This window comes from Scyliorhinus torazame, chromosome 3 (assembly GCF_047496885.1).
Source record: "Scyliorhinus torazame isolate Kashiwa2021f chromosome 3, sScyTor2.1, whole genome shotgun sequence".
Lineage (NCBI taxonomy): Eukaryota > Metazoa > Chordata > Chondrichthyes > Carcharhiniformes > Scyliorhinidae > Scyliorhinus > Scyliorhinus torazame.
In genome coordinates, this window is record NC_092709.1 from 284,496,253 (window position 1) to 284,511,495 (window position 15,243).

General features: G+C 45.3%; 1 protein-coding gene across 2 annotated transcripts in view; it reads left to right on the forward strand.

The window, feature by feature from the left end:
- Positions 1-2,499: 2,499 nt before the first annotated feature.
- Positions 2,500-15,243, forward strand: part of alpk2 (alpha-kinase 2) — a 115,009-nt gene continuing 102,265 nt past the window's right edge. Inside the window, exon 1 of one of the 2 annotated variants that reach the window (XR_011940289.1) lies at positions 2,500-3,597. Coding sequence is in view for 1 of the 2 variants with exons in the window: in XM_072497346.1 (XP_072353447.1) it covers positions 2,539-3,597 (1,059 nt within the window). In the remaining variant the exon portion in view is untranslated. The remainder of the gene's footprint in view (positions 3,598-15,243) is intronic. The other variant, XM_072497346.1, reaches the window with a different exon arrangement.

Here is a 15,243-nt window from a genome sequence, read left to right on the forward strand (position 1 = left end):
GAAAGAAGGTGCACAGTTGGAGGAGGTTTTGGTGATAGAGAGACAGCAATGTTATTAAGAGACTTAAAGACAAGGATGACAATTTTAAATAGAAGGCTTTGGGGAACCAGGAGCCAATGTAGATCAGCAAGAAGGATAAAAGGTGAGTAGGAATCAGAGAGGGATAGGATCTAAACAGCAGATCTTTGGCGGACCTGCAGTGTACAGGAGGGTCCTTGATGGGAGTAGTGAAATAATTGCGTTTGGAGATGACATAGGTTGATAAAAAGATTTCAGCAGCATCTTGCCGGTCATAAAGCCAGAGGAGAGTATTGTGATGAATAGGATTGTGGAACTGAGTGAGATGCCAATGTTGCAAACAATCGGGTTCAGCCTGACAATATTCAGAGAAGTGCATGGAATCAGTGGAAAAATAATGGAGTTCGAGGGGCGAAGATCATAATTGAATTCTCTCCAGTGTTAAATTAGAGAAAATTGCGGTTCACCCAAGACTCCAATACTAGTTTTGGAATTTTCCATTTCTCTACACACTCATATTCAAAATGTTTCTTGATTTTAACAGGAAGTAGAAAAGTTTTACCAGATTGGCTGAGGAACTTTAGTTGTGAAGAGAGGCTGGAGAAGCTGGGAGCATTTTTGGTGTAGTGAAGGTTAAGAGGAGATTTGATAGAGATGTTTAAAATCATGAACAGTTTTGATACAGTAAATAAACTGTCACTAATCAGAGGACACAGATTTAAACTGATTGGCAAAAGAACCAAAGGCGTTGTGAGAAACAGTTTTGTTATTTGGCATGTTGTGATCAAAATGCACTGTTTGAAAGGCTGGTGGAAGAAAATTCAATGCAGACATTCAAAAGAAATTAAATAGATACTTGAAAGGCAAGAAAAACACGGGCTGTGAGGAAGGAGCTGGGGAGTGTACCTAAACGGATGGCTCTACCAAAGTGCTTCTCTGTTCCGTCATTCTGATTCTGTGACTTTGGCTTCCCTCACTTATAAATCACCTCCATGTCTCAACACCCTGTCATCCTTCATGACAAAATCTATGTTCTCTCATTCTGTTTACACTCTTAACTTGATACCCACAGGTCAGGTACTAAAATAAAGTTCAGCCAATACTCAGGACTCCATATAATTTTTTTGACCTAATGTTATTCTCAGAAGTTGTTCATCCATTTTGTCTGTGGAAAATTCCTAAGACAGCCGTAACTTCCTTTCAAAACACACTAATCAGTCATGGTGTCCATATCCAATCACACACCATGTGCTATAAATAGAGCTCATGCTGCATGTATGTTGCATAAAACATCTGTTGACTTTAGACTTGTAAGGTATTAACTAAAGTTGACATCAATAAATGAAAATTGCAATGGGAGTTTTGGCCTGTCTCCACTAATGTCTGTAAAACTCACAGAACATCAATTTCCAAACCAGTATACTTTTCTCCAAAGAATTTCTATACTTAATAACAATTAAAACCCAGATATGCAAAATCATTTATACACCCAGTTCTGCAAGATGTAGCCATAGAAACATAGATGTTCTCAGCACAGGAGGCCACTTTTCCATCATTCCTCGAGTCACTCTTTGCTAGTGTATTCAATCAATCATCCTGCTGCACCACGCTTTTGTGATTTTCTGTACTTCAAATATTGATCCAGCTTTCTCTGAAACAGCAGTCTCTGCCTCAGCATCTCCTTGTGGCAAAACATTCCATGGATAGAAAATAATCCACTGAGTTCTTTATTCACTTTGTGTTACGTTTTAATCGATAACCATCTATTACTTACTACCCACCACCGGTGACACACGAGGCCACAGAGATATATCTAAGTGAGCTTCTCGAAACAACCTATCCTCCCCTTACATATTGTACTGCATTCCTGACAGTGTATCTGTGCGAGTGCATGTATTATGTATGTTGTGTAAACATGATGAACATCTTTCATGGTAAAGTGACCACAATGGGTGTGATCTTGTCTGTGGTGAATTATCTGGTCAGCCCCCACTACTAGAACATGGGTCACTTGCTAACCATTCTATTACTGCTGGGATTGCAACCTCCCACTATTTAGGTCCATCATTTTGTTCTGGAGGTCAAACCCATTCAGCCAGATCTTACTTCCAAGAGTCACCAGGGACACTTTGGACATGCACGTTGTCTTTGTCAGCCATTTGAAAATGTCTCTGGATACATTGTCGATTAAATTAGTTTGGCATAAGAACTGTTGTATTATCCGAGGATGGCACAACACTGATCATAATTGAGAATTGTACATTGATTTGAAGGGTTGGAAACTTACCTATTGCATATCAAACATAAATTCGACCGTGAACTTGGAATGGTTAGCCCCACCTCACGGGCCACATGCAGCTTTCCCAATTATTACCCTCAGTAAGTCTCTCATTGACTTTTAGATGCACTGAAGAGGATGCTGCGGTCTATCAAGTGTCTGCCAGGAACTCAAAGGGGATCGCCATCTGCTCCTCCTTCTTGCAAGTTGGCTTGGTCACGGAAGCTCAGGTAAGGCAAAGAATGATGCAGAAGTTGCAAGAGAGAAAGGACGCCGAGAAGTCGGCCGAAGTGGATGGTGCAATTCGCCGGGGGCGTTCCTGCAAAAGCTCAACGGATCGACTTTCAAACGCTACCGCTAAAATCCACTCGGCTGGAAATCGAGGCCAGCCATTGAGCGAGGGGACAGAAGCCGGCGGGCAGGCGGCAGAAAGTTCGGAGGGAATCCCGCCGGCCGTCCCCCGCCTCCCAAATATGGTGAAGAGCCACGGAGGGCTGGAGGATGTGCGAGAGAGCGGAGCTGCTGCCCAGAGTTTCCCCCCGCTGGGAGAGGGGAGCCGGGCTGCCTCTCCGAGGGGGGACCCCACAAGTTGGATGACATTTTCCCGGGCGGCTGGCGGCGAGGATCTCGCCCAGGGCGGCGTCCGGCGGTGCTGGCCCGCCGGTGGTGCTGGAGACACGGCTGAGGACGACTATTACTGGGACTTGCTGGTATGCTCGGATGTGCTGAGGGAGCAGGACAACGCGCTGTGGCAGCACAAGCTGCACCGCCCCTGGCCCTCAGTGTGGCCCGAAACTGACCAGGTGAAACTGACCCGCCAGCCCGAGCAGCCCCGGGCTCCTCAGGAGCGCTCCACTGAAGCTGGGGCCGCGGGCGTCTTGGAGACTGCTCCTCGCCCCGGGGGGCAGCCGTATCCAGACACTGGGGGGAGGACGTGTCCCACCGGCCGCTTCTCACCGACGCCAAGCGGCCCCGCTCTGGGAATGGGCAGCCCCCTTGCAGAAGGAGGCGATGGAATTTGCCCCATCTCCCCCCAGGGTTTGTCCCCGCCGACCACCAGAGCAAAGCTGACCTCTCGAAATGGTCTTCCAAGCGAAGAGACAACCGAATTGGTATCGGACAGTGGGACCGATCTGGACATTGAGGGAGTGAGAGTCACCCAGGTCGGAAGGGAGGGAGTTTTGAAGAAGGAGGAATTTTACCGAGAACCCCCCGGGCAGGAGGGCAGCCGGGCGGGGAGCCCACAAGGAGAATTGGAAAGGATGGGCTCTGAGGAGAACATTGACACTTGGCCGGCCGGGGTAAGTTCAGAAACACCGGGCAGCTTTGGTCTGCACCGGCTCACACAGATCACCCGATGAATAGCAAACGAATAAGAGTGCACAGAATAGTTTCCTCCCAGAACAAGTCCTTCACTGGAACCACGTGCTAGTAAACAACGGACTTACTGTAGAGTAAAACTTTAAACCTTGCTCAAATGATTCTGCCCCTTAGTATTAACACGCTCGTGAGAGGAAAGCACTGCTCAGGGACACACTCTCTTTGAGGAAGACATTTGAGTTTGCATGTTGCGTTCCCTGACTGAAGTGAACATCGTAGAGTGAATATGGGAATCACGGATTTAAATCAAACAAAAACGAGTCGATTAATAGATTTAAGGTTAGAATTAAAATGAATCGAGTGCATTGCGAATAAATATATTTCTAATGAAAGCACTTTATATACAAGTCTTGTGTAAACGTCTTTCCACATGTTGCATAGGATCACATGCATACCATATTATAGGACACAGAAACAGGGCCATTGGACCCAACCATGTGTGCCAACATTTATGCCCCACTCAAGCATCCTTTAATTGTTCCTCATCTATATCTTTCACCTTAATTATCTATTCGCTACTCACTCAAATGCTTTTCTAGCTTCCCTTTAAATGCGTGTATACCATGAAACTGTCATTGGTTGTTGTAAAACCCCATCTGATTCACTTTTTCTTTAGGGAAGGCTATCTGCCATCCTTACCTGATCTGGCCAAGGTGTGACTCTGGGCTCACAGCAATGTGGTTGGCTCTTTATGCTCTCTGAAACAGCCCAGCAAGTCACACAATTCAAAGGGTGTTAGGTATATTTTTCTTCCAATCTAGCTATCTATATCCCTCATAATTTTGTACACCTCAGTCAGGTCCTCCCTCAGCCTTCCCTGCTCTAAGGAAAGTAACCCCATCCTAACCAGCCTCTCTATATAGCTGAATCACTCCAGCCCAGGCAACATCCTGGTGAATCTGCTCTGCATCCTTTCCAGTGCAATCACATCCTTCCTGTAATGTGGTGACCAGAACTCCACACAGTACTCTAGCTGTAGCCTACTGAGTGTTTTATACAGCTCTATCATAATCTCCCTGCATTTATAATCTGTGCCTCAGCTAATTAAGGCAAGTATCCCAAGTAAGACAAAGTTAGAATCCAGCTCTTATTTGCTGGTACTTCCCTGCAAGTAACACACATGGGCTTTACATCCTGGTTTGCATTGGCACAAATTAAAAACATGTATTTTTATTCAAACAAGATTTTCATTCCAACACAAACAACAATAATACAACACCCATCTAATCTCCCCCCCCCCCAGTCCCTCTCCCCTCCCCCTCATCCCCAGAACAAAACAAAAAACTTAATCAAAATACAGAAATCAACCCCCCCCCCCCCTTACAGCTGATGGTAACCAGCTCCCTGAAAATGCAAATGAAAGGCTGCCACCTTGAGTTGAACCCTTCCACTGACTCCTTCATGGTATATTTGATCTTCTCAAGGTGCACGATTTCCACCAGGACCCCAACCTCTTTGAGGTCCCAAATGGCACCGGGAATCTCCACCCAAGCAGAACGTATCCTCGGGCAATTAGCGAGGTTAAGGCTAGAATAACTGCCCTCGTCCCCATCTGCAGCACCAGAGAGTCTGAAACACCAAAAATGGCCACCAACGGGCACAACTTCAGTTGAATCCCCCAAATCCCTGACATTGTATCAAAAAAGGAGGCCCAGAAGCTAACAGGCTTCGGCAAAACCAAAACATGTGCATATGATTCGCCATTGCCTTAGAGCTCACACCTATCCTCCACCCCTGAGAAGAACTCGTCCATACGCGCCCTTGTCAGGTGCACCACCATCGACCGAATCAGGCTTAGCCTCATACATGAGGTGAAGTTGACTCTGTGAAGAATCTCATTCCACACACCTCCTTCAAAGACCAAACCCAGCTCACCCTCCCAATTCCTCTTTACTTCCTCCAATGATGCCTGCTGTGTCGCCAATATCTGCCCATAAGCATTCAGAATTTTACCCTCCCCTAACCCGCCCAAGGACAGGACTCTGTCCATAAGCAAAGTCAACAGTACCATGGGACATGGTGGGAGCTCCTTGCGTAAAAGTGTGCGCATCTGAAAGAACCTGAATGCATTCCCTCTTGGGAGTTCGAACTTCTCGAACAACTCATCTAGGCCTGTGAACCTGCCTTCCAGAAACAAGTCCCTCAACGTCTCCAACCCCTCACTCACCCATGACCTGGATGATAAATTTAAACTGGGTGGCACAAACCTATTGTTGCTGCAAATCGGAGCCAGCAGTGACATGGAACCCAGTTTAAAGTGTTGCCCAAACTGATTCCAAATCCTCAAAGGGGCTATCACCACCATACTTGACGAGAATCTAGCAAAGGAAAACGGGAGTGGTGCTTTAATCAGGGCCCTCAACACCCCCCCCCCCCCCCCCCATTTATGCACCTCCTCCAACCGCCCACATATAGAGTCCAGATCCTTGAACCACCCGTGCCCCTTATCACCATTTTCTGCCCAGCAGTAGCACAACAGGTCAGGTAATGCCAACCTCCCCGAATGCCTATCCCTTTGTAAAAATATCCTATGAACCCAAGGAGTCTTAACAGCACAAACAAAAGTAGATATCATTTTATTAACCCTACAAAAGAAGGTCTTGGGGAGAAAGACTGGGAGACACGGGAATAAAACCAAAAACCTCAGGAGAATATTCATCTTCACCATCTGTACCCTTCCCGCTAAGGTCAGAGGAATGGAATCCAACCTTTTCAAATCAGCTGTCATCCCATCCACTAGACTAGAAAAGTTCAATTCATGGAGCATGGCCCAGTCATGGGGCAGAAACCAACCCGTCACCCGAGTCCCTAACCTGCACTATCTCCTGGGAGGCAGCCAGCCGTCTCAGCTGGTGGTCAACAGATCACTGGCCAGATACCGAAAGCTGATTCTGGCCAGACAGAGCGACAGACTCCCCAGATCAGCTCCCCTCCCTCGGGGGGGTGCACCAGAAAATATTCACTCTTGCCCAGATTTAGCTTGAACCCCGAAAAGAAGCCAAACTTCCTGAGCAACTTCACTGTCTTCCCCACATTGGAAAGTGGGTCCATGATGTATAGTAACTGATCGTCTGCCTATGAGGACTCCCTCCCCCCGACGTGTGTCTCTGAGTGTGTGTGTGTGTCTGTGTGTGTGGATGTCTATGTGTGTGTCTGTGTGTGCGTGTCTGTGTTTGCGTGTCTATGTGTGTGTATCTGTGTGTGTGTGTCTGTATGTTTGCGTGTCTGTATGTGTGTGTGACTCTGTGTGTGTGTCAAAGCAAAGGCCAGCAGCTCAATTGCTAAGTCAAACAAAGCAGATACAGTAAGCTTGTACCCGTGCTCAGTTGGAAATAACCCGAGTTCAGGACATTTGTATGTACACTCGCAGTGGGGGCCTGTACAAAAGCCTAAACCATGAAATAAATTTTAGCCCGAAGCCAAGCTGCCCAAGGATCTCAAAGAGATACCCCCACTCAACCCTATCAAATGCATTCTCTGCATCCATCAAAATAATCACCTCTGGTTCAGTCCTTGAGGAGGGCGACAACACAATAGTTAACAACCTCCTAATATTGGCGGACAATTGCTTAACATATCCAGTCTGCTCCTGAAGATCATCCCAGGTAGTCAGGGGTCCAATTGCATTGCCAAAACCTTAGCCAACAACTCAGCATCTACATTTAGCAACAAAATAGGCCGATATGACTCACAATCCACGGGATCCTTATCCTTCTTCAGCAACAAGGAGATCACCAGCGTGGCTGGCCGCACCTCATGGGACTTGGAATCATTAACTGTATCCAGAAGCAGTCGTACCAATTGACCAGCAAACTATTTGTAAAATTCAATGGGAAACCCATCTGGACCCGATGGCTTTACCCGTTTGCATTGACCTAATACAGTTCATAATCTCCTCCAGCCGTACCGGCATCACCATCTTCTGCCTTCTCTCCTGCTCTAACTCCCAGAAGATCAATCCAAGCAAACATTGTTTCACTGGTGAACCCTCTTCTGGGGACTCTGATTCATACAACCCATGGTAGTAGGCCTCAAATACATCATTACCCTTTTCTGGGACAGAAACCAACCTGCCACCCGAGTCCCTAACCTGCACTACCACCTGGGTGACAGCCAGCCATCTCAGCTGGTGGCCAACAGATGACTGTCCTTCTCCCCATACTCATAATACGCCCCTCTTGAAGGCCAGAGCTGGCACACTGCCTTACCAATCAACAGGAACTCGTGTTCCGTTTGCAATTTTTTTCTGTCTGTCAATAACTCCGGTGTTCGGGCGATCGAGTACTGGTAGTCCACCTCGAGAATGGCGTCCACCACATATAAATAAAAGGTTATTTGGAACAGTCTTGACTTTCGAGGAATAGATGATGAAGCGTTGCGGCATTAAAGAATTGATTCCAATATAGTTGACTTTTGCAGGCCAGTCGTTGATTCTTCGATTCGGGTGTTCTGTGGTTTGATAGAGATATTTATTTATTTTTTCCAGCTCTTTAATACAACAAGCTTTTTATCAGCGAAAGTCCCATTTTCAACTGCCATTAACACATCCTTAACCACTCTACTTGAAATATTATTTGTCAGTAATGGAATACAATAGTGTCCCGACTGTGTAAATTGTAAGTTCACTGTCTTTACAAAAACTGTTGCCTTATCCTGTTCCATATCCAGTTTCATGTGTGCTTTCTTCATCGACGGTCTGCTCAGAAGCAAAGGTATCTCACTTGATACAACATCCGTGCTAATGAAATGATTCACTCCCACAATATTGCAAGGGATCACCACTCTTTTCAGCGACTTCAGGGTATTATCATCCCCAAACCTGAAACTTGTGGAACTTTCAAATTCCTTAACCTTGTTACGACTTTCAGCATTCAAGGAGTCCAGGTAACATTTTAACCAGTCAATTCCACACACAGTAGCTGTGCAGCCATTGTCCAATACAGCACAATTGAAGGATTCTGCAACCAATACCCTCATTACCGGCGTAAAACTGCTTGTTAATAGAACAATGTCTTCTCACTGAAAACTATCTTTTTCCTCTTCTGACTCTTCCGTGTCATGTGTCGCTTCAAACACTCTATCTTAACGTTTTGGACAGTTGAAGACATAATGATATTGAGAGTCACATCAAAAACATCTATTTATCATGCCCCGTGCATTTCTGGCGTTCATCTTCCTATTGTAAGTTCTAACTGAGTTTCTGTCTTCATAATTTCCTTGTCTTGATCTCCTTCTATAGTCTTGGGCCCTGTTCGTAGCTGTACAATTTTGCCATCCTGTTAGTAGTGTATCTTCCATATTCTGCTTTATAGCAGGCTGACCTATTTGAGTCATCAGAGCCATCGGAATCGAATGTTTCCCCAAAAACCTCTTTAAAGCTTTTGTCATCTGATCGAATAAGGTATCCTCATCCCTAAACTGAACTCCTGTCAAAACCAGGAGCCTATCCATGTTGCTCACTCTAGCACAGTCAAGTAATTTAAAGGCCAACACAGACTGTGGAAATTCCAGGTTGTGTTTCTGCAGCCTTTTATATAGTCTGACAAATTCCATTATATAGTCTTCCATGGAGAATTCCTCTATTTTCCGGAACTTATCAAAATCCGACCATGCTTCATACGCACTTAACAAGTCATCTTTCTTATAAATCTTATCTATATATTGTAATAGAGTCTCCAGACCTTCTTCTGAGTCTAACTCTTCCAATTCCAGCTCAGAAAAGACTTTGTTTTGGATTTTACTGCCATATGGTAGAGAAAGAGCCAATGTCATACCTTGTTTTCTCTTTCCCAAGGCAGTCACCTTAGTCCACATAACTACTGCACTTCTCCATTGGTCATACAATTCCCTTTCAGAAAATAAGGGAGGATAGTCATATCCAGCCATCTTTATCCTGGGTTCAGCCATATATCCCTTTTTTCCCCCCTTCTCACTCACTCCTTGGTTTGATCAGGAAAAGTTGTATCTTTCAAACCTTCACATTTGCACAGCAACCATCCTCTGCTACCTTTGTTGTACGTTTTAGTTACCATTGTATGAAGAGTCAAAAGTCCTGTTCCTTTTCACCAAACGCCATTTAATTCACTTCCACAGCCTCTGCACAAAACTCTAACAACACATCACCTGACCCAAGGGCCACCTGAAGCCCCTTTACATATCAGTGTCAATCATTGGATACTTAACATAAATGAGACAACTAATTGCAATGTCTCTTAACGCATTACTTAACAAAAGATGATTATTTCCTTTTGCAGGGGCACTGCTTACGGTATATTCAGTGTGGAAAACTTCCAGCTACTTTTTCTCATAGCACATACTCACACACGGACCGGCAGAGCAGTCAGGTAGGCCCTGGGCATCTCTCTCAGCCAGCTTGTTGCATATTTCAACTGGAAACCTGGAATACACTAGTCCATCTAAGCAATGACACCCAGGGTCTTTGAGATGATATAGTTGTTAGGAAATGAAAATCGCTTATTGTCACAAGTAGTCTTCAAATGAAGTTACTGTGAAAAGCCCCTAGTCACCACATTCCAGCGCCTGTTCAGGGAGGCTGGTAGGGGAATTGAACCGTGCTGCTGGCCTGCCTTGGTCTGCTTTCAAAGCCAGCGATTTAGCCCCGTGCTAAACCAGCCCCTGTTGGTTTATGTTGCTTAGTCTTTACTGGAGATTGCTTTTGGAAGTACCTAGTCTGGAGATAGAAGAAGAAGAAGAAGAAGATATCTCTTATTGTCACAAGTAGGTTTCAAATGAAGTTACTGAGAGGGATTCTTAGAGGAATACTCTGCAGCCATTATTTTCAGTGGCTAACTACATTGGCAGACGTCTTTGGAGTTTGTGTCTATTTTAAAATATAAAACTCAAGTCTTAAAGTCCAATATTTGCATGCATATATTCCATGTTTTCTTTTCTCCATTATCATAGCATTCTTATAGTTTACGGCCTGAGTACGGGTTCGAATCCCGGCCCTGGGTCACGGTCCGTGTGGAGTTTGCACATTCTCCCCATATCTGCGTGGGTTTCACCCCACAACTCAAAAATGTGCAAGTTAGGTGGATTAGTCATGCTAAATTACCCCTTAATTGGGAAAAAAATAATTGGGTACTCTAAATTTATATTTAAAAAATAGCATCCATATAGTTGTAGCTTCCCTACTTCTCTATTCCAACCCCCTTGCAATGAAGGCCAGCTTTCCAGTTGTCTTCCTAATTATTCATGTAACTGTGTGCTAACATTTATATTTCATGTATGGGGATACCCAGATACCTGTGTACTGTAGCATTCTGCAATCTCCCTCCATTTAAATAATATTCTGCTTTTCTATTTTCCCTGCCAAAGTGGGCAACCTCACATTTTCACACATAACACTCACTCTGTCACACATTCGCCCATTCACTTGACCTATCTATATCCTTTTGCAGGCTCTCAGTATCCTTCTCACAACTGGTTTATCGTCCAAAAATACAATTTTTGTATTGTCAACGAATTTGGCCACAATACAATCAATCCCCTAATCAACTCATTAATATGGATCCTAAATAGTTGAGTCTTAGTATTGATTGCTGTTGCATTCCGCTAGTTTCCGTTTGCCAGCCTGAAAATTACCCATTTACGCTGACAGCTTCCTGATCCCAATCACTGCAATATCCTCATTGTCTCCGTCACTCCTAATCACTGGAATATCTGCATTGCCTCACTCACTCCCAATTACTGTAATATCTGCATTGCCTCACTCACTCCTAATCACTGTAATATCCTCATTGCCTCACTCACTCCCAATCACTGCAATATCCTCACTGCCTCACTCACTCCCAATCACTGTAATATCTGCATTGCCTCACTCACTCCCAATCACTGCAATATCCTCACTGCCTCACTCACTCCTAATCACTGTAATATCTGCATTGCCTCACTCACTCCCAATCACTGCAATATCCTCACTGCCTCACTCAATCCCAGTCTCTGTAATATCCTCATTGCCTCACTCACTCCCAATCACTGTAATATCTGCATTGCCTCACTCACTCCCAATCACTGTAATATCTGCATTGCCTCACTCACTCCCAATCACTGTAATATCTGCATTGCCTCACTCAATCCCAGTCTCTGTAATATCCTCATTGCCTCACTCACTCCCAATCACTGTAATATCTGCATTGCCTCACTCACTCCCAATCACTGTAATATCTGCATTGCCTCACTCACTCCCAATCACTGTAATATCCTCATTGCCTCACTCACTCCCAATCACTGTAATATCTGCATTGCCTCACTCACTCCTAATCACTGTAATATCCTCATTGCCTCACTCACTCCCAATCACTGCAATATCCTCACTGCCTCACTCACTCCCAATCACTGTAATATCTGCATTGCCTCACTCACTCCCAATCACTGCAATATCCTCACTGCCTCACTCACTCCCAATCACTGCAATATCCTCACTGCCTCACTCACTCCTAATCACTGTAATATCTGCATTGCCTCACTCACTCCCAATCACTGCAATATCCTCACTGCCTCACTCAATCCCAGTCTCTGTAATATCCTCATTGCCTCACTCACTCCCAATCACTGTAATATCTGCATTGCCTCACTCACTCCCAATCACTGTAATATCTGCATTGCCTCACTCACTCCCAATCACTGTAATCTCCTCATTGCCTCACTCACTCCCAATCACTGTAATATCTGAATTGCCTCACTCACTCCCAATCACTGTAATATCCTCATTGCCTCACTCACTCCCAATCACTGTAATATCTGCATTGCCTCACTCAATCCCAATGACTGTAATATCCTCATTGCCTCACTCACTCCCAATCACTGTAATATCTGCATTGCCTCACTCACTCCCAATCACTGTAATATCTGCATTGCCTCACTCAATCCCAGTCTCTGTAATATCCTCATTGCCTCACTCACTCCCAATCACTGTAATCTCCTCATTGCCTGACTCACTCCCAATCACTGTAATATCTGCATTGCCTCACTCACTCCCAATCACTGTAATATCCTCGTTGCCTTACTCACTCCCAATCACTGCAATATCCTCATTGCCTCACTCACTCCCAATCACTGTAATATCTGCATTGCCTCACTCACTCCCAATTACTGTAATATCTGCATTGCCTCACTCACTCCCAATCACTGTAATATCTGCATTGCCTCACTCACTCCCAATCACTGCAATATCCTCACTGCCTCACTCAATCCCAATCTCTGTTATCTCCTCATTGCCTTACTCACTCCCAATCACTGCAATATCCTCATTGCCTCACTCAATCCCAATCTCTGTAATCTCCTCATTGCCTTATTCACTCCCAATCACTGCAATATCCTCATTGCCTCACTAAATCCCAGTCTCTGTAATATCCTCATTGCCTCAATCACTGAAATGACTACACGATGACATCAATAAGTTCCATCCCACCATCAGACTCACCATGGACTACTCTCCAAAATCAGTTGCATTCTTGGACACACTCATCTCCATCAAGGACGGTCACCTTAGCACTTTGCTTTACCGCAAGCCCACGGATAACCTCACGATACTCCACTTCTCCAGCTTCCACCCTAAACACATTAAAGAAGCCATCCCCTGTGGACAAGCCCTCCGTATACACAGGATCTGCTCAGACGATGAGGAGCGTAACAGACATCTACAGACGCTGAAAGATGTCCTCTTACGAATGGGATAGGGTGCTCGACTCTTCGATCGACAGTTCCAACGCGCCATAGCAAAAAACCACACCGACCTCCTCAGAAGACAAACACGGGACACAACCGACAGAGTACCCTTCGTCGTCCAGTACTTTCCCGGAGCGGAGAAACTACGACATCTTCTTCGCAGCCTTCAACACGTTATCGATGAAGATGAGCATCTTGCCAAGGTCATCCCCACACCCCCACTACTTGCCTTCAAACAACCGCGCAACCTCAAACAAACCATTGTTGACAGCAAACTACCCCGCCTTCAGAACAGCGCCCACGACACCACACAACCCTGCTATGGCAATCTCTGCAATACGTGCCAGATCATCGACATGGATACCACCATTACATGTGAGAACACCACCCACCAGGTACGCGGTACATACTCGTGCGACTCGGCCAACGTTATCTACCACATACGCTGCAGGAAAGGATGTCACGAAGCGTGATACATTGGCGAGACCATGCAGACACTGCGACAACGAATGAACGGACATCGCGCGACAATCACCAGGCAGGAAAGTTCCCTTCCATTCGGGGAACACTTCAGCAGTCAAGGGCATTCAGCCTCTGATCTCCGGGTAAGCATTCTCCAAGACGGCCTTCAGGACGTGCGAAAACCCATAATCGCCGAGCAGAAACTTATAGCCAAGTTCCACAGACATGAGTACGGCCTCAACCGGGACCTTTGATTCATGTCACATTACATTCATCCCCCAACATCTGGCCTGGGCTTGCAAAATCCTACTTACTGTCCTGGCTTGAGACAATTCACACCTCTTTAACCTGGGATTACCCCTATCTCTGGATCTGTAAAGACTTAATTACCTGCAAATGCTCGCATTCTAAGCATTGTCTTGCATCTTTGAATTTGTCTATATATATGTTTCTGGAACATAACACTTCATTCACCTGAGGAAGGAGCAGTGCTCCGGAAGCTAGTGTTTGAAACAAACCTGTTTGAAACTTTAACCTGGTGTTGTAAGACTTCTTACTGTGCACGCCCCAGTCCAACGCCGGCATCTCCACATCATAGCTTCCTGTTAGTTAGCCAATATTCTAACCATACTATTTGAGTACCTCACCACCCTGACTGACCACAACAACCACCACTTACAATCTATGTAGCATTGCCCGGCACCAATCTGCCTCAGCTCAACTGGAATGCCCTTGCTAATTATAAACTTCACTATCCCAACACTGTAATCTCCTCATTGCCTCACTCACTCACGATCACTGTAATCTCCTCATTGTCTCTCTCACTCCCAATCACTGTAATCTCCCCATTGCCTCACTCACTCACGATCACTGTAATCTCCTCATTGTCTCTCTCACTCCCAATCACTGTAATCTCCTCATTGCCTCACTCAATCCCAATCACTGTAATCTCCTCATTGCCTCAATCACTCCCAATCACTGTAATCTCCTCATTGCCTCACACACTCCCAATCACTGCAATCTCCTCATTGCCTCTCTCACTCCCAATCTCTGTAATCTCCTCATTGCCTCACTCACACACAATCGCTATAATCTCCTCCTTGCCTCACTCAATCCCAATCTCTGTAATCTACTCAATGCCTCTCTCACTCCCAATCTCTGTAATATCCTCATTGCCTCACTCAATCCCAGTTTCTGTAATATCCTCATTGCCTCACTCAATCCCAATCACTGTAATTTCCTCATTGCCTCTCTCACTCCCAATCACTGTAATCTCCTCATTGCCTCACTCACTGTAACCCCCTCATTGCCACACTCACTCCCAATCACTGTAATCTCCTCATTGCCTTACTCACTCCCAATCACTGTAATATCCTTATTGCCTCACTCAATCCCAGTCTCTGTAATATCCTCTT